This window comes from Castanea sativa, chromosome 6, assembly GCF_040712315.1.
Source record: "Castanea sativa cultivar Marrone di Chiusa Pesio chromosome 6, ASM4071231v1".
Lineage (NCBI taxonomy): Eukaryota > Viridiplantae > Streptophyta > Magnoliopsida > Fagales > Fagaceae > Castanea > Castanea sativa.
Genome location: NC_134018.1, coordinates 14,530,520 through 14,558,110, shown reverse-complemented (window position 1 = coordinate 14,558,110; position 27,591 = coordinate 14,530,520). Strand labels below are relative to the sequence as shown.

At 35.3% G+C, this 27,591-nt stretch overlaps 1 protein-coding gene across 3 annotated transcripts; it reads left to right on the top strand.

Annotated features, from left to right (window-relative positions):
* Positions 1–1,320: 1,320 nt before the first annotated feature.
* Positions 1,321–26,841, top strand: LOC142639030 (G-type lectin S-receptor-like serine/threonine-protein kinase At4g27290). 3 transcript variants are annotated; one of them, XM_075813120.1, is made up of 5 exons: positions 1,321–2,861; positions 3,012–3,125; positions 25,771–26,008; positions 26,098–26,248; positions 26,341–26,484. In XM_075813120.1, exons 1-5 carry the CDS (start codon positions 1,574–1,576, stop codon positions 26,356–26,358), a joined length of 1,809 nt encoding a protein of 602 aa, XP_075669235.1. In that variant the 5' UTR covers positions 1,321–1,573; the 3' UTR covers positions 26,359–26,484. The 3 variants fall into 3 exon arrangements, with proteins under 3 accessions (XP_075669235.1, XP_075669234.1, XP_075669236.1); XM_075813119.1 differs by having other exon boundaries at positions 1,324–2,861; positions 26,315–26,841; XM_075813121.1 differs by lacking the exons at positions 26,098–26,248; positions 26,341–26,484 and adding exons at positions 24,927–25,084; positions 25,180–25,390 and having other exon boundaries at positions 1,326–2,861; positions 25,771–25,900.
* The last annotated feature ends 750 nt before the right edge of the window (positions 26,842–27,591 follow it).

Genomic DNA, 27,591 nt, shown 5'->3' with positions numbered 1-27,591 from the left:
GATAAATACACATAATTATTGTTTCTTAATACATTAAGATGCAATCATCTACCAATAATAGCAGAAGAACACAAAATAAAATTGTTTCTTAAGAGCATCAACTATTGCAAAAAAAAAAAAAAAAAATATATATTTTTTTTTCACACACCAAAAATTACTTTCGCTACTTTAATATAGCATTTGAAATGTCTTGTACAGTAGTGTTTTTAGTATTTGGTGTCTAAATACTAAATATTTAACATCTAGAACACCTAATGCTAGTATTCTAATACTGGGCTAGCTATGATTTTTTTTTTTTAATGTTTTGTTTTCGTTAAGTTTTTGAGTTAAGTAAATACTAGTTGGGCTAGATTAATTAAAAGGGAGGCACAACTTTAAAAATTAAAAAAATACTAGTTGCTAACCCGTGCTATGCACGAGAACTTATCTATTCGTGAGGTAGACTAAAATAATTTTATAAAATTCTAAATTGATTAAGAAACTACATCATTGCATGATTTGCTCTTATATAATTTCAGTTTGTGTTAAAAATTGATGAAGAAGCCATTGCTTAAATGTGCAATGGCTTACAAAAAATTTATCAAACAATTTCATATACTACAAAAAAATAACTCAAAAATTTATATATTAAAAATTTTTAAAGACCAAAAAATATTAAAGAAAAATTATCAACGTTTGACTTTGAGTTTAAGTTGGACTTGTTAGAGAGATAGAGTTTCACTCCTTATTAAGTTTGGACTAAACAAAAAAAATTTTGTTTAAAAAAATGATGAGTTTGAGTTTAAGTTGGACTTGTTAGAGAGATAGAGTTTCATTCTTTGTTAAGTTTGGACTAAACAATAATAATTTTGTTTTAGAGAAATAGAGTTTCATTCTTTGTTAAGTTTAGACTAAATAAAAATAATTTTTTTTAAATAAAATAACAATTTTATTTAAATATTGTACTGATATGAAAAATTGTGGGAGTTTCAAAGGTTTCGATTTTATATATATAGATATATAAATAACCAATATTTTTTTTTTTGTTTGGGCCAAGGGGCCCAAAAAAAATTTTCTTTTTATTTTTCTTGCCCCCTGGACCCGTCCCTGCCAGTTCAGCCGGCAGCTCCCATTGAATACGGATGTAAAAATTAAATGACAAAAATTTGGCTTTCATCCTGTTTCAATCAAAGAATATACGTGAATCCTGCTCTATAATTTCAAAATCCTTGTTCTCATGACCTTTCCATTCATTTCACATCATATTGCATATATAGTCGGGGCCAAGACAAACTTGAAAAAATATGACATTTGTAAAACGATTAGGTATTTGATGATTAGATTCAAGGGTCTTCCCTCTCAGGTGGACCCTATGGTAAATTTTTCCAGCAAAACCGAGTAACTTGGAAATTCTTGATCACAAAAAAATGTAGAATATTCGAAGACCAACAACCAGCTGCTTGAGTCAATGCATCTCCTAAAGAAAAATAAAAGCATAAGTCAATGCATGGCGTTCTACATTATAGACTTAATTTGCTCAGAATAGTGGGTCTAACTTTTACACGTTGGGTAAGAGCTCTAAGGATAGCAAGCAATGGACATATTTGCTGCTGTGCTTTTGAGTTCCAGTTTGCTTCTTTTGTTCTTTGTATTCTCGGATGCTGCTGATAGCATTACTCAATCCCAGTTCATCAGTGACAGTAACGGCACAACCTTGATCTCTAAAGATCAAGGCTTTGCCCTGGGGTTCTTCAGTCCAGGTAATTCCAAAAACCGTTACTTGGGAATTTGGTACAACAAAATCCCAGGTAAAACGGTTGTTTGGGTAGCAAACCGGGGCACTCCAATCACAGACTCGTCTGGCGTGTTGATGGTAAACAGTTCAGGTAGTCTTGTTCTTCTCGGCCAGAATTTGACTGTTGCTTGGTCGGCAAATTCAACAAAAGAGGCCAGGAATTCAATATTACAGCTTTTAGATTCAGGAAATCTAGTATTAAGAGAAGAGAAGGAAGGAAACTATCTGTGGGAAAGCTTTAACTATCCTTCTGATACGTGGCTAGCAGGGATGAAGCTTGGGTGGGACTTAAGGATTGGTCTTGAAAGGCGCCTAACTGCATGGAAGAGTCCAGATGACCCCTCACCAGGAGAACTGAGTTGGGGGTTTGAACTTTATAATTACCCTGAAATAGTCATGAAGAAAGGCTCGAAGAAGTTCTTCCGGTCCGGCCCATGGAATGGCAATTTTTTCAGTGGTATGCCAGAGTTACAGGCCACTCTGCTTTACAACTTCACGTTTGTCTCCAACAAGAGCGAGGTATACTTCACGTTCGAAATGATTGAAAAGTCTGCAACCACAAGAGCAGTTTTGAACCAATCACAAGAGCAGTATCAGCGCTATATGTGGATTGAAGAAAAAAAAGAATGGAGCATGTTCTTAAATTTGCCAAAAGACAAATGTGACAGTTACAATTTATGTGGTCCTTTTGGAAATTGTATCATGGGTGAGGCACCTGTCTGTCAATGTGTAGAAGGATTCAAGCATAAATCACTAGAAACATGGAACCCAGAAGAATGGTATAAGGGATGTGAACGCAGTAAGAAATTGAGCTGCCAGGATAAAATCGGGTTTGATAAATTTTCTGGGCTCAAAATGCCGGACACCACGTCTTCTTTGTTGAACGAAACTATGAGTCTTAATGAATGCAGAGTCAGATGTTTGAACAACTGTACCTGTATTGCTTATTCAAACTCAGATACTCGAAATGGAGGAAGTGGCTGCGCCATGTGGTTTGAGGATCTAATTGATATTAGACAAATGGCAGCTAACAAGGAGGATGCTAATAGCCAGGATATATATATTCGAATGCCTGCTTCAGAGCAAGGTATGGGCCTGCATATAGTCTTAATTTCTCATTTATTCGGATTTTGATGAGCCATCAAAGCTAAAATATTTGTTTCCATCTGTTTTATTTCATTAAATTCTGTTGCACTTAAAATATTTTTGCATTTCTATTGCAAATTCATCCATGAAGCGGCGAAAAACAAGCGAAAGATGAAGGTGATTGTAATAATTGTGGTTGCCATTGCCGTAGTTTTTGGAGTGCTCTTGATTGCCTACTGCATTTGCAGAAGGAAGAACTTGAGAGGTAATATTACTTTCTCTTGCCTAATTTGGAAAAGATATGTTGCAAGATTGTTTAATTTTACTTCTAGAATCTTACAGTTCATCTAATATGATTGCTAAAAATATATTTAGGTTTATATTTTATATAGTGGGTCAGAGGCCTGTAAAGCCAGTTAAAGTTAACCTTAGACTGACTCTTCTTTTTGATAACAACCTTAGACTCTTCTTTTTTGGTAAAACCTTAGACTCTTCTATTCCATGTTTTACATTGAAGACACAATTGGAGTTAGGGTAACAAATTCAACCCAAACTCATTTACTTATTCAAATTCACCCACTAAAATAAGACTTGAACTCACTATTAATTGGGTCAAATGGATATTAATCCAATTAAGCCCAATTAACATGGGTATTAATTAGGTTTTAACTAGTTACCCAATTAGATTGATACACGTTATCAGAGTCACTCTCTGTGGCCTTCAATTGCTTCTGCTTCTTCACGTGTTTTGTCTTTTTATTGCCCCAGCAAACACCCTAGCTTGCTGCCACCACAAGCACAAGAACGCCCAACTTTGAAGATTTGGACTCATATTTTCTCTTATTCCTCAACCCGTGGCTTCTCTATGTAATGATTCACGAGGGACATGTACCCCACTTGCCAAACTTTTATTCCAAGGAAACGCAGCCTAGCAATCTAAACAAAGTAACAAACACATGGATGGCTCCACCTAGCAGACAATCCATATTTCTTTCCGACCCAAAAAAAAAAAAAAAAACCCGGCCACCTTTCAAAATAAAATCTCCAAATCACCCTTTCACACGCTTCCACGATGTCACTTAACACGTGTTATCCAAAGGTCATTTTTATGTCAGTCCTCTTACGTCTGCTTGACACCATCATGTTGTCACATTCATGCCACATGCCATGTTAGCAGCGTCTCTTTGGGCCTAAATTTGGCTGGACCCTTTTTACCAAAAAAAAATAAAAAAAATTTGGCTGGACCCGTTCCAATAACTTGTCTGAAGCTAGTCATGTCAACACCCGTCATCTGCCACGCTAGTAGTCACTTTAGCACCACATCAACACAACCACGAAATGTGCCTCATGAACACTTTTGCCATGTAAGCCAGTGACGTCAACATAACATCAGCTACAAGATCCATGGAACATTGTTCGGATCTGACACTCTTTTTAGAACCACTTTCTCAAGCTGTGCCAAATCTTTTGAAGTTTATTTCAAATTCAAGGAATCAACAAGCTTTCTTCCTTTAGTGTAGAGCTCGTCTAGGGCTAACCCTAGACTCTATTACTTTTATAGAAATCTTGTTAGGGTTTTCAGAACCACTTTCTCAAATTGTGCCAAATCTTCTTAAGTTTATTTCAAAGTCAAGGATTTAACAAGCTTTCTACCTTCAGTTTAGAGCTCGTCTAGGGCTAACCCTAGACTCTATTACTTTTATAAAAATCTTGTTAGGGTTCTCTATACTTCAACACACATAATATATTGTAGCCGTCAAGGCTTTATGCTATGGACGTAGGCCGTTAGGTTGAACCACATAACTGTCATATGTTCTGTCACTCTCTCTCTTAACCTTCTACATCACTACAATATTTCTCTCATTCAATTTGTATAAGCTTTTTGAAATAATTACGCAAGTCTAAGAATGTCTAGACCTGAATTTTGAGCAAACTTGAATCATTTGTAGTACTTGTAGTGTTAGAATCCCAATTCTAACTCTAAGCTATGTGACTGATTCAAGGCAACTAGGCTTTTTAGTAAGAGAAAGGAAGAGAAATAGGGGGAAACAAGGGAAAGAGAGAGAGAGAGAGAGAGAGAGAGAGAGAGAGAGAGAGAGAGAGAGAGAGAGAGAGAGAGAAAAGTAAGAGGGTTTAGCATAAGCTGGTTATTCTCATTCATATCTCTACTCATTGCTTGATTACACTTATATCCATATTCCAACTATTAATGCAATCACATCAACTAATAGGTCTAATAGCTTAACAACTTGCTGTACCTGTAACTAACTTCTAACAACTATCTTTAACTATCTAAAGCACATACAACAATTCTAATATGTTACAATAAGCTAATTACACTTGTTGCTAACAAGGCCAGTGACTTGGACTCTTAACATACTCCCCTCCTTTAAAGAACATTGGCCATAAGGTGTGGGTATTGATTTTGTAACTGGTGTAGTGATTCCCAAGTAGCATCTTTAGTGGTGGTGCCATGCCATCGAACCAAAACTTTAGTTATAATCCTAATCCTTAGCTGCTTAGATCTCTGTTGCAACACAGCTATAGGCTTAGGTGACAAAGGACCTTCTGCATCAATAGGAGGAAGAGTAGGCACAGGAGAAGTATGTTGGCCCAATATAGGTTTGAGCAATGAAACATGGAATACAAGATACAACTTAGACTTTGGAGGAAGGTCCAATTGATAAGCAACTTGGCCAATTTCCTTAATCACCTTAAAAGGGCCACATAATTTAGCAGACAACTTCCAACTCTTTTGATGGTCAAATATTGTTGCTTATAAGGCTAAAGTCTTAAGTAAACCCAATCCCCCACTTTAAATGACCTTTCACTCCTGTGTTTATTAGCCTGAAATTTCATTCTCTCTTAAGCAATGATTAGGTTCTGCTTCAACACTTCTAGAATTCAAGCTCTAGTGCTCATATAAGACTCCATAGCCTTAGCCTTAGTTAAGCCAGGAATGTAATCAATAAGCTTGGGAGGAGAAATGACATAAAAAGCCTCATAAGGTGTAAGTTTGATGGCAATGTGAAAATTGGTATTAAACCAAAATTCTACTAAAGTCAACCATTCACTCCACCTATGTGGTTTGTCACTAACAAAGGATCTCAAATATTGTTCTAGGCATCTATTTACATCTTTTATCTGACCATTTGACTGAGGGTGGTAGCTAGAGGACATAGCCAACGTAGTACCTTGTAATTTGAACAGCTCAGTATAGAAGGTGGAAGTAAATGTGGCATCTCTGTCACTCACTATGCTTTCTAGCATACCATAAAGCTTAAACACCTGCTGCATAAACACATTGGCAACTTTGCTGCCAGTATAAGGATGTGTCAAAGGTAGGAAATAAACATACTTAGTTAGGCAATCTACCACCACCAAAATGACATCAAATCCTTTAGATTTTGGTAACCCCTCTATGAAATCCAAACTTATATCATACCAAGGCGTGGATGGTATTGTGAAAGGTTGTAGCAAACCTGTAGGAGAGATGGTTTTAGCTTTCATCCTTTGACATACCTCACATTCTTGAATATGTCTATCCCTTCATACCATGCCAATTGAAATCTTGTTTCAGTCTACATAATGACTTCAAATACCCTGAGTGTCTAGTAGAAGGGCTATTATAACTGTGGTTAAGGATCAAAGATTTAATTTGAGGCTATCACCCACAAAAACTCTTCCTTTATAGAGAACTACACCATTCTGCAATTGAAACTTGTTGTCACTAAGGCTATTATCTTGCAAGGACTACAATAGGAGTTGCAATTTAAGATCTTGAGTGTAACTAGCTTTTATATCATCAAGCCAGCTAGGCACACGAAAAGAGATTAAACACAAGATGCCTTGCTTGTCTTCTTCCCATTTAGAAAGAGTATCAACAACCCTATTGTCTTTACCTTTATTGTATGCAATCACAAAATAATAACCCATAAGCTTGGATATCCACTTCTGCTGAGCTGGTGTACCAACCTTTTGTTATAATAGAAACTTACGAGCTTGTTGATCAGTCTTTATCACAAAAGCTCTTCCTACCAAGTAAGCTCTCCACTTTTTGACTGCTGCCACAAAGGCTAGAAGTTCTCTTTCATATGTAGAACGATGCAAGGCTTTACCTTTCAATACTTGACTATGAAAAGCAATCGCCCTTTGATCTTGCATCAGTACAACACCTAGACCAGCCTTTGAGGCATCACATTCTATCACAAAATCTTTAGTAAAGTCAGGCAAGGCTAAGACTGGAGGGTTAGTCACTATAGATTTAAGTGAATCAAAGGCTAGCTGGGCCTTGTCATGCCAAGTGAAGGCATCTTTTTTAAGCAAATCTGTGAGTGGGGCTGCAATTTGACCATATCCCTTTATGAATTTCCTGTAGTATCCTGTAACACCTAAAAATCCCCTTAAGGCCTTAATCGAAGCAGTTATAGGCCATTACACCATAGCTGCAGTCTTCTTTGGATCAGTTTTAACCCCTTGACCAGAAATCAAATGGCCCAAATACTCTACCTTAGCACTCCTAAAACTACATTTAGATCTCTTTGCATGTAAGTGATTGTTTTGAGCACCTCTAAGACATTCCTCAAATGTTGTAAATGAGTATTAAAATCTTTACTAAAGACCAGAATGTCATCTGTTAGGACATATGTGATTGGATATTAAGAACATATGTCAATATTTTATGTAATTGGCTAATCCTTTGACAAAATGCACTTTAATTGTAATTGGGTAAATCTAGGATATATCTAATACTTCAAGGAACAAAAGTTCAAGTCCAAGTATTGAAGCCATGCAAGTCTATCCAAGATGCAAGTGTGAAAAGTTTTGTTCATGAAAGCTCAACAGCTAGCATCTATCAAGATTTAAAGAGCTGTTCTAGAATGTGGCTCGACAGCTAGGGTATCTGTCGAGGTTTACGAAATCAGTTCTTCTGGACTGTTTTCATCAAATCCGTGATTATGTGTTTGGGCTTCCTTTTCTCACAACCCTAAACATATATATGGATTATTTTAAGAGTCGTATCTGATAACACAGCTGAAAGTACAATTGCACAAGAGCATAATTTCACAAGTGTGACCAGAAACCTAATTTTCCCTAGTTCTTGAAGAAGCTACTGTGTTTGTACACCATAGGGTTTTGTGACCAAGCAACTTCACGATCTTCATCTGTTGAAGAGCAGAAGAACTTTGCAGCCAACATCCTTCTCAAGTTGGTGATTGAAGTTGCGTATTGGGATCCGCACAATTGGTTAGTCACATATTGGGAGCCATGCAATACAAGGGGAGATTGTAACTACAAAACAAGTCTAATTGGGTATTGGGGTAAGGGTTCAAATGTAAGTTGGTATAAGGTACTAGGATTCCTTTACTTGTAACCGCTTGTTTTGATAATAGTGGATTCTTGGGAGTGGTGACCTTAAAATCACCCGGTGGGGTTTTTACCGTATAAGTTTTCCCCATTCGTAAACAAATCACCATTTCAATTTAATTTCCGTTGCATTTAGTTATTTGGTGATTTGTTTGTGCTACCGCGCTCATTGCATGTATTTGAACCTAATTAATTCACTTGGCTAATTAATTGGTTAATTCATCACAAGGGTTCAATACGTTTTTGGCCTATCATCATCAAAGAAGACAAGCATGAATTTCCTTAAAGAAGGTCTAAACACTTCATTCATTAAAATTTGGAATGTAGATGATGCATTAGTTAACCTAATGGACATTACTAAAAACTCATAATGCCCATCATGAGTTCGAAATGTTGTTTTATGCAGATCAGATTCTTTCATCCTGATTTCATGATAGCTTAACCTTAAATCAAGCTTAGAAAAAAATTAATCCACCATAGGAATATGATACTTATCCTTGATGGTTTCTCTATTAAGAGCTCTATAATCGACATATATACGCCAACTACCATCTGCCTTTCTCACCAATAAAACAGGAGAAGAGAAAGAACTTTGACTAGGCCTAACAGAACCTACTTCAAGTAATTCCTTAACTATCTTTTCTATTTCAGTTTTTTGATAGTAAGGGTACCTATATGGTCTTTCACAGATGAGTTGCATCTCATTCTTCAAATTGATTTGATGCTCATGCCCTCTAAAAGGTAACCCTATTGGAGTCTCAAAAACTTGTGCAAATTCTTCTAGTAGATGAGTAATGTCTGCAAACTGATGGTCCTAATTTGCTACAGTGTTTGGTATAGTAATCTGCAGAACCAAGCCTTTCCTAATTGAAGACTTGAGGAACTTGCCACTCTCTTGCAAGGAAGACCTAGAGGGTCTTAATCCTTGTAAAATAACTTATTTGCCCATATACATAAACTGCATTGTCAAGGATTTGAAGTCCCATTGAATGAGGCTGAGGGAGCTGAGCCATTAAGTACCAAGTACTATATCACAACCTCCAAAGGAAATTAAATGCAACTCCAAGATAAAAGAATTCCCTTGCATCTTGATTGACACATCAACATAAGTTCCTTGAGTCATGTCACATCTCCATTTGCAACCTTGACAGCAAACCCTATTCTTGATGACACTGGAAGCTTCAAAGCTTCCAAGATTGAGGAATCATGGAAATTGTGGATACTGCCAGTATCAATAAGGATGACGACCCAGTGATTGTTGATTCGTGCAAGGGCTTTCATGGTCTCAGGTGATGGTTGACCAATTAATGCATACAAATTGGTTTTTGGTGTTTGGCTCGCAATTCTTGAATCAATATCAAACAGAAAATTATTTGCATCAAATTCAATTATTTCTTCGAGATGATACCTTTGCAAATGCTCTGCACAAGGCTGGAAACACTTCATTAGAAAGAGCTTAGGAGATGTACACTTGTGCCCTGGCTTCCATTGTTCATCACAATGATAACACAATCCTTTTTTCCTTCTTTCATCCATCTGCACTAGGGTAATCTTATGAATTGGAATCTTGGGTTTATGTTGCTCTGATCTAAAATCTCCCTTAGGCATTCCCAAAATTGATGGAGGTGATCCCAGAATTAAAGGTCTTCCAACTTCTTAGATCTCTTCAAGACTTTTCTTCCCAGTTAAGAGATACTCTTGTATTTTGGCTAACCCAAAGGCTGTATTAAGATTCACTGGATTAAACATTCGAATAGGGAGTCTCACTTCATCTTTCAATCCACTTAAGAAAAAACTTAACTTGTGATTTTTAGATAAACCTTTGATTCAATTTGAGAGTGATTCAAATTGACCCTTGTAAGCTACAACTTAACCATCCTTCCTTAACTTGGTGAGAGCTTCCATGGGATCGTCGTATACTGTATTGAAAAATCTGATCTGCAATGCTTTCACAAATGCTTCCCAACTTGTCAACAACCCTGCCTTCTTTGTACCCTGGAACCATATCAAGGCTTCGCCATCCATATGGTACGAAGCCAATAAGATTTTTTGATGTGTTGGTGTATTATAAAAGCTAAAGAATTGATTATCTTTGTACACCCAGCAAGCAGGCTCCTTGCCTACAAATTTGGGAAATTCCAATTTCACAGGTTTATGAGAGTTATTGACAAAAGATTCGCTATTTACCATATTTGCTTAGCGCTCCCTAGAACTCTATACTGATGGGTCTTTATCTTCAAATTCAGAAAACTTCTTTAAGACTTCAAAGACCTTCCCCATTTGCTCATTGATACGATTCATTTGTTGATTCAGAACCTCCAAGGCACTGGCATGTTAGTCTTTATCCTCCTGTAATTGGTGAATTGCTTTATCCACTTGAGCACTACGAGTTGATCCCACCATCTTAGGATTAGATTGCTCTGATACCAAATGTTAGAATCCCAATTCTAACTCTAAGTTATGTGATTGATTCAAGGCAACTAGGCCTTATAGTAAGAGAAAGGTAGACAAATAGGGGGAAACAAGGGAAAGAATTAGAGAGAGAGAGAGAGAGAGAGAGAGAGAGAGAGAGAGAACAGAGTAAGAGGGTTTAGCATAAGCTGGTTATTCTTATTCATATCTCTACTCATTGCTTGATTACACTTATATCCATATTCCAACTGTTAATGCAATCACACCAACTAACAGGTTTAATAGCTTAACAACTTGTTGTACCTGTAATTAACTTCTAACAACCATCTTTAACTGTCTAAAGCACATACAAAAATTCTAATCTGTTACAATGAGCTAATAACACTTGTTGCTGACAAGGTCAGTGACTTGGACTCTTAACATGCAGCAAGTGTGTTTATGACTTTATTCGAGGAAAATTTTCACTACGAGGGTTGCTCTTGGGTCTCTCATTCTATATTCAATGGACCAAGTTACTTTCCATAAGTTAATCCAAGTCCAAAACTTAAAACAAGCATATACAAGGCTAAGTCACTTCGCTCTATTTAACTTTGATGTAATTCATAATTACAAAGAAAATAAATTTTAAGTAAAACATTGGAAGGGAGCCTACTTTCATTAACGTAACAAGACATATACAATCAAGGATTATTCTAATTTAAAAAATGAAATCTAAGGGATAAAAGAGAGTTTATTTGTGTACTTGCTTAAGTGAAGAACTGGGCTTTCTCAAGCAAGTAAAGTACATGCAGGTTCAAGTGGCTCATTAAAGCTTGCTTAAGAAAGACCCCACCTAACTCTCTTTTGAGGCTTACTCGAGTGAGAATCGTAGAAACAAAAGTTGAATCCTGCTATGATTAAAATTCTACTTAAATCATCATATGCACAATTTCCAATGAGATAGGAGAGGCAGAAAGTCAAAGCTTTTAGAGAGAAAACCCATGTCTTTTATCCCATGAGCTTACATGAGAAAGCCCTTCTAGTTCTATAAAAATCTTGTGATCCAAAGTTTGTGTTGCATTTTAGTATTGATATACCATGTTGAATATGTTAGAATAGCTATGGAAGCAAAAGCATGAAATAGAGTACACATGAACACAAGGGTTACGTGATTTAGCCTAACAACCTACATCCACGGAGGAAACCTTTAAGTGCTACATCTATAATATATGAGACTATAGTTCAAATCCTATGTTACATTAAACCATAACATGAGTATATATAGTAGGCTAAACACTAGATTAATAGACTTCTAGTACAAATAGGAGACTTGGCTTGCACACATAGAAGGATTGGGCTTGGGCCTATACTATTGGGCTAACATATCTCTAACACCCCCTTTAAAACTCAAGGTGAAAACTTGATGAAGCCTTAAGGTTGGATAAGCCTGAGAAGATCCCTTGAAAATGCCTTGAAAAATTTCCTTGAAGAAACCATGAAGATGACCATAATGATACCTTGTGGAAGCCATGAAGAAAGCCTAATAGTGATCTTGGAAGAGATGGGAACGATCAAGCACTATGAACGCTCAATGAAGGAGACGTCCAAAAAATTGCCTAAAAAAGATTACATCAATGACCAAAAAGTCTATTAGGGCCGGAGGATGGCAAAATTGAAGGCCTGAAGAAGTTCTGCGAAGAGGACATTGTCATGAAGCACGATTTATGAGTCTTTATGCATAGGAGGGTCCCAAAATGAATTTGAAATGGGCCATTTGAGCTATTTAGAAGTTTCAAACAAAGAAATAGAGTCCAAAATCAGAATCTACACAAAAAAATGAGAAAGATAGGCCTTACTGAACATTTTCACCTTTGGTCAATGTCAACTCAAAAAGTCAACTATAAAATAGTCAAACTCAATGGCTGAAGTCTTTTTGACGTCACAATTCAGTTCAGAATGAAGTCCAATGGTTGGATTCGGATATTACGGTATGAGTCAAGCAAGTCAGCCAAAAGAGGACTACTGACATGTATAGAGGTTAATTGGAGATTGAAGACACAAAATACTATAGTTTCTAAAAAAAAAAAAAAGATACTAATATAAAATAAGCAAAAAAAATTCCAAATAAACATCTATATATTATTAACAAACTATCAACTAAGATAAAATAAAAGATACAAAATATTGTTGTTTCTCAATACATTACAATGCACTCATCTATGAAAAGATCAACAAAGACAAAAGACGCAAAATACTATTGTTTCTTAATACACTACAATGAAACGCAATCATCTATGAGAAGATGACACTCCTTTTTTTTTAGTTTGTGACTATCGAGGGCTAATAAGGTTTTTTTTTTTTTTTTAAGTTTTATTTTTGTTAAGTTTTTGGGCTAGGCTCACTGGAGGGTAGTGGGCTTAAGGTTTTGAAAGAGGTGGCCAACAAAAAAATTGGAAATATATTCACTAAGAAAAAAATTCTTAAGACCAACGGGGACTTGGGCCCCCTTTGGATCCGTCCTTGTATATAGATATAGATACGAATAACTCTAAATAATATTAAACAATATGGGCATAATATAATAATTAAATAATAACAAATCCACCTAATATATGTTGGGAAAAAAAAATATTTATCTCAAAACTCAAATCTTTACTATGTCATTCTCATAACCTGCATACATCCAGCTTCCATCACATTGAAGCCTGATTGCCATCACGTTATTGGTACGTTAATCATAGCTCATCACCTACCATGCCATTAGAGATAAGTGTCCACATTAGCCTTGGGAAAAAATATATGTAAAATACTAACTAAAAAATGTAAGATTAAACTATTTTTTTTTTCTTTTATAAGTAAAAGTATGACTACTCGTGGGAGTGACTTACTCCTTGAGGGTAGTTTGATTGAACATCAAACAATCAAATGTGCTGATTATTAGCTAGAGCCAAGTAGTTTGTATCTTGGTTTATCTCAAGCTGATTAACATGCTGTGCACATCATATATGGTATATCAAATCCAACATGACAATTTAGAAACATTAACTGTTACACAATACGAAACAGAGAAAGAAAAATAAAGAAAAGAAAAGCATGATGGCCAAGAAAGAAGGAAGACAATTGAGTTTCACTTTTTTTTAATATTAGAACATGTAATATAATAAAATGCCACTAAAATATGAAAAAACAAATGCTGAAAAATAATTTTTATGTTTATCTTATATTTCTAATTTCTTATTACAATATGGACTTCCAAAAAACAAAAAACAACTATTCAACCTATGGTAACAAATAAAGTACAAAATAAAAGGGAAATAAAAGACATAAATTACTGCTCGTGTTAAACATTGTCCCAATTCGAATACTACTAACAAAATATAATAGAAGGTATTACACAAATTAGAGATATTAACTTTTGGTGGAAACTATTGCCAGTGGGAATGGAGATCATACTCAGTGTATAGCTCTCACCAAGCATGAATCTACATAAAGAACAAATATGTCAATAAAAAAAGAAATCCCTCCTCCCTTGATGTTGGCTTCCTACTAATGGCTCTCTTCAACACTTGGGGCTTCCTTCTCCAGGTTGGCATTGCCCGCCTTTAAAGCCACCAAATATTGATGCTCTCTCGCCTTTGAAGGCATCACTTGCAATGGCAAAACACCAGATCGGTGTTGTTTGATTTATACTCCATATAGCAAAGAAAACGTTTTGGAGTGATATTAAATAACTAAGGAAATTATTGGAGAAGACAAAATGATCACCATCTTTTTATATACACAACGGAATGAACTGTTACAGTACAAATAAATGTTTTATAAGAAATTACAAATTACAAATGAATGGGAAATCAAAATTAAAATCTAATTGACTCTTTGAAAATAAAAAAGATAGTGATAGAGGAATAGAGATTATAATCAAATGGTATGTGTCATAGTAGAAGGTTTATAGTAGTATTTTCTTTTCCTTTTTTTTTATTAAAAAAAATTAAGTTAACTTATGGTGGTAGCTCAAAAGATCACCTTGTATCCCGTGTTATTCACATTAAAACCAATACTCAATGCTATTCACATCAACAGTGGCATTCAATATTGAAAGAAGCTTTCAATATAGATAATAGACAATTAGAGTTTATGGTAGAATGCAGTGCATCATATTGGCCACATAATTAATTTTGCAATCGAAAATTAATAGAGTTGGTATACCAAGAAAATAGTAGCGTGACCGATGATGTGGCTCAACAAAAGCATAACGAAATTATTTATTTTGCATTTAGTTTTTTATTCTAGGTCATATTTTCTATGTAATTGGCTAGTCCTTTAACAAAACGCATTTTACTTGTAATTGGGTAGATCTAAGTTGAGTTTAATGTATCAAGAAGTATGTTGTTCTAACATATCAAGTGGTACCATTAAAGGCATGAAGTTTGGTCCAAGAAACAAGTGAAGAAAACTTGTTTCATTAAAACTTGACACTAGCTGCTATAGAGGATTAATGAAGAAGCTTGACACAAGTTTTATCTATTGAGAATCACAATTTTAGATTTCTCAGATATAAATTTTGGCCCATGACGACTTGAATGATTAGGGTTTCTCTCTCTACAACCCTAAATATATATAAGGGTTATTTTAAAAGTCATTAAGTACGAAAACAGAGATCTAGAACTCATATACTCTATGTGAAGCTACTACCTTTGTGCACCTTGGGTTTTGTAACTAAGTGTTTCCTCATCTTCAAGGTTTATGAAGTGAAGAACTTTGCAACCAACAACAATCAATCAAGTTATTGGAGTTAGTCACATATTGAATCCGTGCAAAGGAGTTAGTCACAAATTGAAGATTTATGCAACAAAGGAAAGAAGTCTACTACAAGATCAAGTCCAATTAGGTATTGGAACAAAAGTTCAATTGTAGGTTGGTATTTTGGGATAGGCTAGGGTAGTGGTAAGATTCCTCATACTTATAATTGTTTGATTACTGATTAGTGGATTCTTGGGAGTGGTGACCTTAAATTCACCCGGTAGGGTTTTGCCTTGCAAAAGGTTTTCTCCATTTGTCAACAAATCACCGTATTAATTTATTTTTCATTGTATATTAGTTATTTGGTGATTTTTTGGTACCTCCACGATTCCCATGTATTTTGACCTAATTAATTAACTTGGCTAATTGAATTAATTAACTAGAGTCAATCTATTTTTACCCAACAAGTGGTATCTGAGCGGGCATACTCTGATTAGGTTTTAATATTTGATGTGTGATCCATTGACCCCGTTGTTATGGATCATGGATAATCATTAATTATACCTCCTCTTTTTTATGGTACTAACTATGCATATTAGAAAGTACGCATAAGAGCCTTTTTGCAGTCTTTAGATGAAAAGGTATGGCTAGTTGTCGAGGTTGGATGGACCAAACCTACTAAACTTCCAATGTCTTGGGATAATGATAAGATCAAAGCTGCAAATTTCAACAATTGAGCATTGAATGCCTTATTTAGTTTTACGACTAACAAGGACTTTAAGAAATCTCATCCACTGAAAGTGCTAAGGAAGCATGGACAATCCTTCAAAACACTTATGAAGGTACCAAAGCTGTAAAAGATTTCAAGCTTCAAAGGCTGACCACTAACTCTGAAGAAATTTGGATAGATGATGATGAGATATTCAATTAATTCTATGCCAAGTTCAAGGACATAGTGAATTCAGCTTTCAACTTAGGTGAAAAGATTCTAGAACCTAAGATTGTAAGGAAAATCCTTAGATCACTTCTAGAGTAGTTCCATGCTAAGATCACTGTCTTAGAAGAATCAAAGGACATTGACACTATTCCTTTGACAGGACTAATAGGAAATCTACGAACTTATGAATTAGGTTTAGTAAGGATTGGCAAGGGAAGTAAGAGCAAGAATATGACTCTAAAAGCCAAGAACGATGAAGGAGAGGAATCGTCTAAAGATGAGAACTCAAAGTTTAAATCTTACATTACCAGACAATTCAAGAAGTTCATCAAGAATGCGAATGTCAAGGCAAATGACAAGGATTTCAAACAATCTGAATTCTCTCAATTTAAGTCTCAAGATAAATTCAAGAAAGAATCTAAAGAAGTTGGACAAAGTAGCAACACTCCAACTGGTCCAGTGTTATGGGTGTCAAGGGTATGGACACATGAAGCAAGAATATCCTACCTATCTCAAGTCAACTGGCAAGAGCAAAGTCCTAACTGGCACCTTGAACCGAAAGCAGATTCAAAGGATTGTGATCAAGAAGGAACACTATTGAATCCCCCAAGGAATCTGAAGAACTAGTTGATGAGGAAGAAGAATTGATGGCGTCAAAATTTGAGAAGATGGATGAAAAAGATGACATCCATACTACCTACTTAAAGCTTTACAAGAATTTTAAGAAGCATGAGAGCTTTATAGGCTAGCCACAAGGACGCTGAGTGAAGTGGAGTTAGAACGAGAACTCTCCACTAAAATTGATGAAGCAAATCAAATCATAGGAGCACTATGGTTTGAAATTAACTTCTTGGGTAAAAAGACCAAGAAACTGGATGCAAAATTGTTCCAAGTAAAGGCTCAACTGGAGAGAGCTTCAAGTGCCGAGTTGGACAAAATGCTTAACTTCCAAAATGCTGCATCTAACAAAACTGGTCTTGGGTATGATCACTCTTTCTCTTCTTGTAGTACTTCCTCTAAAGCTTTACGTAATGTCAATTTTGTGCCTCCTACTTCTAATTCTAAATCTAAGATAAATGAATTTAAGATCAAAATAGTTATTGAGGAAAACAATGATAAGGAAAAATCTACTCTTGGAGCACCTCCTAAAATTGTTAAGAAAGAGACTAAGCAAAACAATCGTCACTTCTCTAATAAGAAGTTTCAACCAAAGAAACCACATTTTTGTCATCACTGTGGAGCACTGGAACACACTCGTCCAAATTGCTATAAGAGGCTTGCTACTCAACAAAGTAATAATGTGTCATCCTTTGGAGGTCAAAATCAATTTCAAAACTCTTTGGCCCCTCTTGGAGAACCTCTTAAGGCTATCCTTTTTCTAAGTAACTTTAATGGGTTTAATCCTCTCACTTATCCACCTAAGCAGAGGTCTTAGTAAAAGAAGATTTCTCCTTCCTCCAAGTCTCTTGTTTGGAAGGAAAAAGACTCCTTTAAGTAATTCATTCACTTATCTTGCATCTCTTAAGTGCATTTGTTGTTTTGAGTCAATCTTGTGTTTATTGCTTTTTAATATGCTTGTTTGGTTTTGTTGTTTTTTTTTTAATGAATAAAAAAAGAAAAAATCTGAAAAATACAAAAACAGTGTGTACCTTTAGATGGCCATTGAAACAAGGTTTCTTAACTTTGTATCTCTTGTAGCTTAGATGAACATCTTTGTGCATAACTAAGAAATGTGAGCTTTGTGGCTCGTTATGTGATTTGCATGATTTGGTTAATCTTTTATTATTCATATCTTTATCACTCTTTTTGATGGGAATGACTAAAAAATCCTAGGAAAAAGGCATAAATAACCATCACACCACTAAAAATTGTCAATCATACAACATCTATGTGCAATTCATAAAAGTTATGCTTGGTAAGGTGTAGCACTTGCACAACAAGAATAAGATGTTTGGCTAACATAAATAGGATTTTCTTTTATCTCTCTTATATGTCTATGCATGATATGCTTTTTTATGCTTAAAAGAAAAATATGTAAAGAACATGAAAAGTAAAATGAATCAAAATTCTTTTACATATGGTTGCAAGCGTGTTTCTAGGAGATGCGGGAGTTATATGATGTAACTCAAAGGTGATGCTCCCCATCAAACGGTTATGATTGTGTGTGAATGTTCTTGATTCTCTCATATCATTATTTTCATATGATGAGACACTAATGCTTTCTTGCAAAAGTTTCACACACAACATGCAAACTTTTGCTACTCTTGATACTATTGTATAGGTACAATGTGATTTGGTCATTACAAGGAATACATGTGGTAGTATAAGCTTACTAAACTGTCTTAACTTTTTTTGAAATAAAATTGGTTAGACTTATTTAGTGTTTGTGGATCTAGGAATACTTTGCATCTAGAGTTTTTGCTGTGTTTGAGTGCTTAACATGCTTCTTTGATGTTTGGTATGGTGTTTATCTTGCTTGCATTCATATCGTGTCTTTTCTCCTTTAAGCTTTCATGTTTTTGTGCTGCTCGATACTAGCTCGATAGCTGGCTTAATAGTTGCTCGATACCTCTCGACATAAGACTCTTCTGTTGAGGTTTTCTATTTTCTCGATACCTCTCGACACATAGCCCGATCCATCAAGCCATATTTCTAAACTCTCTATATGCTCGACACTTGCTCTACACCTACCTCGATTCATCGAAGTTTTTAGCCATCGACACCTCTCGATACATTGAGCTTTTATTCTCAACACCTTCTCGATGCTTGCTTAATCTAATAAGATACCTAATTCTATATATACTTGAGGGTCAACCCGATTTTTTTCTCACTCAAACACTTCGATACTTTTCTCTTCTCTCTCGATCCAAAACCTTTTTCTTCACTAAAATCCTTCTTCCCTCCTCTTTTTCGGCCTTTTTCAAGCTTTACTTCATTGGTAAGAGGTCTTAATCCCTTATTTTGTTCTTTCCTCATGAATTTCATGCATTTAGACCTAGGGTTCTCTAACTATTTTGGGAAAATTAGGGTTTTTGCTAAAAAGTTTTGGTTGGGTTTTGTAGTAATGATCTCACATGCTCATGCATTGCATTCTTTAACATTTTTTTTCAAATGTTCATGCGTTCTAGGATAGTGTGATTGATTATGAACTGTGAGTGGTGTAGTTTGGATTGGGTTTTTGCCAATGATGCTATTCTTTTTGCATGTAACATGCTCATGCATTGTTCTTTTCTTTCCTTCTTTCCCGAGCATGTGTTCTGGTGTGTTTTTGTCTCTTTTCTATAGCATTCCTTCTATGGCACCCAAAAAGTCTATCCCTTCTAAGAATCCAATCTCACATCGTGGTTCTTCTTCTTCTTCTTCTTCTTCTTCTTCTTCTTCTCATTTTATTGGGATAGGTTCTGTGATTCAAAATCCCAAAAGGATTTTGAGGAGAACTTTTGTGACCATTCGATTCATTCGAAACGGCAGGTTATTTTGTCTGATTTTTCAAACATTCCTTTACCCGATGCATTTAGCACTCAAGGTTGGGAATCTCTCTGCGAGAAACCCTCTAGATGTCCTAGTGTATTTATACAGGAGTTTTACTCCAACATACACGCTATCGATACTTCTATCCTTAGTTTGCAACAGTATTTCGAGGAACACATATCGTAGTTACACCGGAGTTCATTTTTGAGGTACTACATCTTCCTAGGGTAGCTCATCTAGACTACCCTAGTGCACCTCGTCTTTGTTCTATATTTCTAGATGAGCTTGCCTCACATTTTTGTAGGCAACCCATGTTGTGGGGTGATACTCTTAACTTCACCACCCACGATTTTGCTAAGGATCCTTAATATGGTGATAACCTTTATTCTCACTCCACGGTCTCACTATAACACTATCACTAACTGTTCATTTTCTTTTCTCTCTCTTAAAAGGTCTATCTATAGACTTCCTTCACATATGATAGTATCTATGGCCGATATCTATCAAGACACTACTACATGCAATAAGCTAATCTTCCATTCAGCTATCACACGCATTCTTACACACATGCACATTCCTATTCCTTCTTCACCTCTCTTCTCTCTCATGATTGCTATTAGTAAGGAATCTATGTAGAGGTGTGATGCACAGCTGGCAGCCAAGGCCAAACGGCCTCGTTAGGAGTCTACTCCCACCCAATAGGAGGAGGTTGACATACAAGTTGCTGAGAATGCTGCCTATGCCTTTTAACCCTCTTCTACGTCTGCTCTATCTTCTTCTTCTAGAGTGGAGGCATCTCTCACTACCATCATGGATCAACTTCAGCTTATGCATGCTAATTTTGGTAGTCATCTTGACCATCTTTCTAATAAGATGTGTCAGATGAACACTAGGATTAGTTGTATCGCTCGCCGACAATCCTGTCTTGGTGGATTTGCTCCTTCTCTCTTGCCTAATCCTTCTATGGAGCCCTCTGATAATGGAGATGATGATAATGATGATGCTTTTGGCTTTGCACATGATGATGAGACGACTGTCTCTCAATGATTCACCCTTTGTCACTCATGACAAAAAGGGAGAGTAGTTTTGGTTATGAGAGAGTAGTCTTATTGTTAGGGGGAGAGCTAGACTAGTGATAGGGGAGAGTGTTTTTGAGATATGTAGTGAGATTTTTGATGTATAGTTCTCATTACATGTACCTTGGTCTTGTGACCTTTTTACATTCACTGTACTTCTCTTGTTATATATATTGATGTTGTATGTTTTCACCTTTATCTCACATGTGTTGTTTCTTTTCTCTCTTTGCACACATATTTTTGTTTTATATAACTTGTCTATATTTCACACTCAATGCCTTGATGGATCTTTTTTAGTGTTTTAGCTAAGACAAGTTGCAAGTCTTTCATACTGTGATCTCTCTTCTTGCAATTTTTTCAAGAGTTCATTGTATTAGTTAGACTTATGTAATTTTCTGTGTTATGATTAGGGAGATTGTTGTTGTATACTTCTCTCACAATTATGCTTGTGGTTTGGTCATGGATTGCCAAAGGAGGGGATTGTTAAGGTCATATTTTCTATATAATTGGCTAATCCTTTGACAAAACGTACTTTACTTGTAATTTGGTTGATCTAAGTTGAATTCAATGTATCAAGAAGTATGTTGTTCTAACATATCAAGTGGTACAATTAAAGACATGAAGTTTGATCTAAGAAACAAGTAAAGAAAAGTTGTTTCATTAAAACTTGACACTAGCTGCTATCGAGGATTAATGAAGAAGCTCAACACAAGCTCGACACAAGCTTGATCTATCGAGAATTACAATTTCAGATTTGAATTTCAGCTCATGATGACTTGAATGATTAGGGTTTCTCCCTTTACAACCCTAGACAAATATAAGGCTTATTTTAAAAGTCATCAAGTACGGAAAAAAAGATCTAGAACTCATATATTCTGTGTGAAGTTACTGCGTTTGAGGGCCTTAGGGTTTTATAATCAAGTACTTCCTGATCTTTATCGTTTATAAAGTGAAGAACCTTGAAGCCAACAACAATCAATCAAGTTGCTAGAGTTAGTCATGTACTAGAATCCATGCAAAGGAGTTAGTCACAAATTGGATATATATGAAACAAAGGAAAGAAGTCTGTTTACAAGATCAAGTCCAATTGGGTATTGGAGCAAAGGTTCAACTGTAGGTTGGTATTTTGGGATAGGCCAGGATAGTAGTAAGATTTTTCATACTTGTAACCACTTGATTATTGATTAGTGAATTCTTAGCAGTGGTGACCTTAAATTCATTCAGGGGGGGTTTTTGCCTTGCGAGAGGTTTTCCCATTTTGTTAACAAATCACCGTGTTTATTTATTTTCCCCTACATATTAGTTATTTGGTGATTTATTGGAGCCTACATGATTTGCATGTAATTTGACCTAATTAATCAACTTAGGTAATTAAATTAATTAACCGGGATTAATATATTTTAGCTCAACATTTTTTACGCATTTGGTGGATAAAGAAAGATGGTAAATGGTGGTTGTTCTAGGTAAAGAAAGTGAAATAATTAAAAAAATTCAAGAAAAATTACAGTATTCGGCACAAATTAGTTCAATGACATTAGATGGACCTGGTTCCATTTTGTGGCCTCAAGATACTGTGAAATATATTCCAAAAAATAAGTCCCTTTATGAGTGGTGTCCCATTAAGGGTATACCTGGTTTCCCTATTAAAGAACATAGAAATAGAATGATCATGGAGTCACATTTCCTGCGCGCTTGAAGCAAAGTGATTAGTCACATTTCATTCACCATCACCTAATATGTAAATTCTCTGTTCTACGATTATATCCTCTTAGTCTTGCCACAATTCTTTTATATACATACATTTAAGCGACTTTTTAAGTCTCATTCCATATGAATACTATTCTACAATGAAAAAAGAAACTGCATGAATGCTACTAAAGCAACATCTTCGCTTGACACTCGCCTAAACTTTGCTTGCCAATTCTTCAAGCCTACTCAATCGACTTGTTAAATTCTGCTTGAGCAAGACCTTTCTAGTAGGTTTAGTCAATTTAAGTCTAATACACTAATACCCCTGCACCCTGCGTAAACTGCTTCTGACCTTTGCTACTGTTAATTTGCACCAGTCTCGTCTCTTATTCTAGCTTTCCTTCTCACTTGAATTGTCATTGATCTTGGCCTTTAATTCTGTTAGAGATATATTAGCCCATTAGCATAAGCCCAAGCTTAATTCTACTTTGTGTGCAAGCCAAGTTTCCTACTTGTACTAGAAGTCTATTAGTTTAGGGTTTAGTCTACTATATATACACATGTAATGGTTCATTGTAACACAAGATTTGTTCTACACTCTAATATATTATTGATGTAGCCCTTTAGGGTTTCCTCCGTGGATGTAGGTCGTTAGGCTGAACCACGTAATCCTCCTCTTGTGTTATTGTGTTCTATACTTTATGCTTTCGCTTCCGCATCCATAATAGCATATTCAACATGATATATCAATGCTAATATTTAACAAATTCTACAAAACTTGTTTCGTATGTATGATCGTAAATTCTTGATTGTTGCTGCATCTCATTTAGGATTTTGATATGGGATTTTATTTTATTACTCTTAGGATTGACTGATTTTTGTTTCTACCTTACTGAAGCACTTAGCAAAATGTTCATGTTTTTTAATTTGACTGGGGTTACTGCTAAGCGGGGAAAATTTTGGAAGGTCATATATTCACCGCACTCGTCACTTGCACATTGGCTTGATAATATGCCACAATCACAGTTTTTGGGTTAACCTCAATTTCCAAGCAGAATATTTGTTTGTTTTGGCATATCAATTGATTATTCATGAATTTCTTGCATTTTGGACAGCATATGAACCACATCTTATGTTCTTCAACATCGCGCATTTGGTATCAGAAATAGTTTTTGTTTTGGGTCTTTTGAGTGTCAATTTTGTGCGTTCTATTTTTGGAGCAGCTCCTTGGTACCGCTATAGTGCTAATGGCACTTAGTGCTCTATGCCCATGTCAAACATTAATTGGTATCTTCTTGCATGCTACATCTTTGTTGGCATCTACACTAGTCTATGGTGGGTCATTTTTTTCACTGCCTTGTTTAAGCTAAACTATTTCCTTTAGACTATCCTTTGTCATTTTGTGACAAAGGGGAGCGATCAGTGAATTTAGACTCAAGAGACCTCAGACTGATGGGGAGTATTCTTCTACCTGTTATTATTTTGTCAACGAAATTAAAAAATCAGGTTAAAGTATCGTTGATTGAAGAGGCTCGCTCAAGTGGAAACCAAGGCTCACTCAAGGGAACAAATATTTGTGGCCCAAGTGGCAAGCGAGGCCTCGCCTGATCCTCACTCAACCCCTGCTTCATCGACAATTACAGAAACAAAATTCCAATCCTATTCTGATCAGAATTCTAACCCTACATGTAAATACCTATTTAAACTATCTAAGAATGATTTACTATGAGGTTATAGAGGCAAAAACTCAAAGCTTTTAGAGAGAAAACCGTGCCTTTCATTCTATGAGCTATCTTTAAGGACGCCTTCTAGTTTTTTTAAGAGCTTGTGATCTGAAGTTTGAAACCACACAGAGCCTTTCTTCCATTGAGCTAATTGTAGATCAAATTTTCAAGTAGGTGTCGTAGACTGCATTAGAGTTTCTAGTTTGTTGACGTGGACATATCATTTGTGTAGAAATCCAAAAAAGAAGTTTAGAGTTCTAAAGTGTTTGATGTCACAGCACTGAGTTATCTTCTGGTATTGAAGAGTCCAGATACAAAGGTTTTGGTCAAGATTGTAAAACTCCTTTTATAATGGATTGCCTTAGTTAGGATAGGTTACCCTTAGTATAAGTTACCATTGTAATGGTTTTTCCATTTGGTGAGTTCTCCATCGGTTTTCCACTTCAATATCATAATATCTCTCTCATGCTTTTATTGATTTTATTATTTTGCAATATGACATGGTAACTTGTTGTTTTGATTGTTAATATTGACACTTTGGATCATAAAATTGATTTAATTTGAAATTAAATAATAATTCAACTGTATAATTGATGGGCCTAACTGAATTTAAAAGTTGTCATTATTCTAGTTTATTTTGTATAATGTGAAGCCCATCTTGCTCTTATCAGATAAAATGGAGAACAATATCATGTTAGACCAGAACATTGAACTCCAAAATGAAGACTTAGAGGTCCCATTCTTCAGCCTAGCTACCATAGCCATTGCCACTAACAACTTTTCAAGCGATAACAAGCTAGGTGAAGGAGGCTTTGGACTTGTATATAAGGTAAATATACAAGATAATTTTATAAAGACTACAGAAAAAGCAATTATCAGCATATTCTATATCAATAAAATCCACTTACAAGTGTGAATTTCCAGGGTACACTAATAGATGGACATGAAATTGCTGTGAAAAGGCTCTCACGAAGTTCTATACAAGGATTAAATGAGTTTAAAAATGAAGTTATGTTGATTGCCAAATTGCAACACCGTAACTTGGTTAGGCTTTTGGGCTACTGCATTGAAGGAGATGAGACAATGCTAATCTATGAATAAATGCCCAACGGAAGCTTAGATTCCTTCATTTTTGGTTTGAACTTCTCAAAAACTTATTAATTTTTTCCAAACTCCGTGAAATTCTTTTGGGACAAAGTTTCTCCAAACTAGTTTTGAGAAAAGTTCCTCAAACTCACTATGTGACAACTTAAACAATTACTCTTATTTACTATGAGTCACAGAATCTACTTAATAGTCCCATGACATGTTTAAATTATTTAATGAATCATGTAATTTAATACTTATGGATTGTTTTATGAACAGCCACATAATGGATGGGAGGAGATTTTTCAAACCTGGTTTGGAGGAAATATTTGTCCCTTTATTATTATTATTATTATATAAATGAATTTCAATTTTGTGTTTTATTGTCCAAGTTGGACTTTGTATTCATACAAATGAGGAACTTGCCAGATGAAACGAGAGCGAAAGTTTTAGGTTGGTCTATACGCTTCAACATTATTTGTGGGATTGCGCGAGGGCTTCTCTATCTTCATGAAGACTCTAGATTGAGAATTATACATAGAGATCTCAAAGCAAGTAATGTTTTACTTGATAGTAAGATGAATCCAAAAATTTCTGACTTCGGCATGGCTAGACATTTTGGTGGAGATCAGACTGAAGGAAATACAGAGAGAGTGGTTGGAACTTAGTAAGAATTCTTAACATGCTCTATTTTCAATATTTCTTCTTCTTCTTCTTTTCTACTCAAAGAGTTTCATTCTTAATGATGTTTTGCAGTGGTTATATGGCACCTGAATATGCCATTGATGGTCTATTTTCAGTCAAATCAGATGTATTTAGTTTTGGAATACTGTTATTGGAGATATTAAGTGGAAAGAAAAATCGAGGGTTTATCCGTCCCAGCCAAAGTCTAAACCTTGTTGCACACGTAAGTTCTCAAAAGCATTGACTATCCATTTTACATATAATGATAAGAAAATTTTAAATGTTTTAGGCATGGAATTTATGGAAAGAATGCAGGCCTTTAGAACTACTTGATACTTGCTTAGAAGACTGTTGCATCATATTGGAGTTTGTTCGTTGCCTCTGTATAAGTTTCTTATGTTTGCAACAACATCATGAAGATCGGCCTAACATGTCATCTGTGGTTATGATGTTGCACAGTGAGAGTTCATTACCTGAACCTAAAGAGCCTGCTTGCTTTATAGGAAAAAGATTATATTTATCAAGCAAGAACCAATCACCCTCAACCAATGAAATTACTGTTACACTGTTAGAGGCTCGATAGCCAAACTTCATATCAATTGCATTATACTAATTGCTACGTCCAAAACATTTTCACAATAAATATTTGGTGGTAAGTTGTTACTTGCTATTACTGGTAGGCTAGAAAGTAATTTCTATGGTGGGTTCGGATTAAAACCAATAATTACCTGCTACGTATGATTTGTTGTAAAAGTGTTATGTAAATATTGTGAACATAAAATTTATCTTTTACGTATCCTATAATTGATATTTACATTGGACATTTTTTTAAGTTAAACACAATTTTATTCCCCTAAATTTGACATCAGTCTTATATAAATTATAAAGGCTTAAAATGGCCTCTTCAATAACAAAAAAGGTTCAAGGCTACTTGTAATCTATTTAACCAATTTATTAACATTGAAAAAAGTAGTTCTAATTCAAAAAATGTCACTCCCTTAAGATGGTGGCTGAGAGCCAATGGTGACCAAGCTTAGTGAAAAGTGGTAAGGATTAAGAAACCAACATATGATTGGCACGTGAGCAATCAAGATAAAATTTGTTGTATTATGGCTTTATGTTTTTTATGAGATATTACATTATCAAAATTATTAGGGTTCAAAGATGTGTTTGCAAATCCTAATGAAAAACTATGTCAAAATTAAGTTGCGTTAATAAATTTGTATTAGACTCATATTAGGGTTGAGTCTGGATCAAAGCTCCTCAAAAACAACAAAATTTCCATATGCTCAAACTTCAAAAGCTTATGAGCTTTTGCCCATATATTTTTCCATGATATTGCCCATATCTGGGCCAATAAACTCAAATTTGACTTGATTTGGATTTTGAAATGAATGAGATATAGTTATCTAAAGATGGCATAGTGTGACTATCTCGTTTTTCGACTAAATTTAGACTAAACTTATTGGTCTTGGAAATCCTTAGGGGTGTATATGTGTATGAAGGCAACACTTATTTTATTAAAAATAATAATATAACTGTGGATGAATATACATCTTTGTTGAT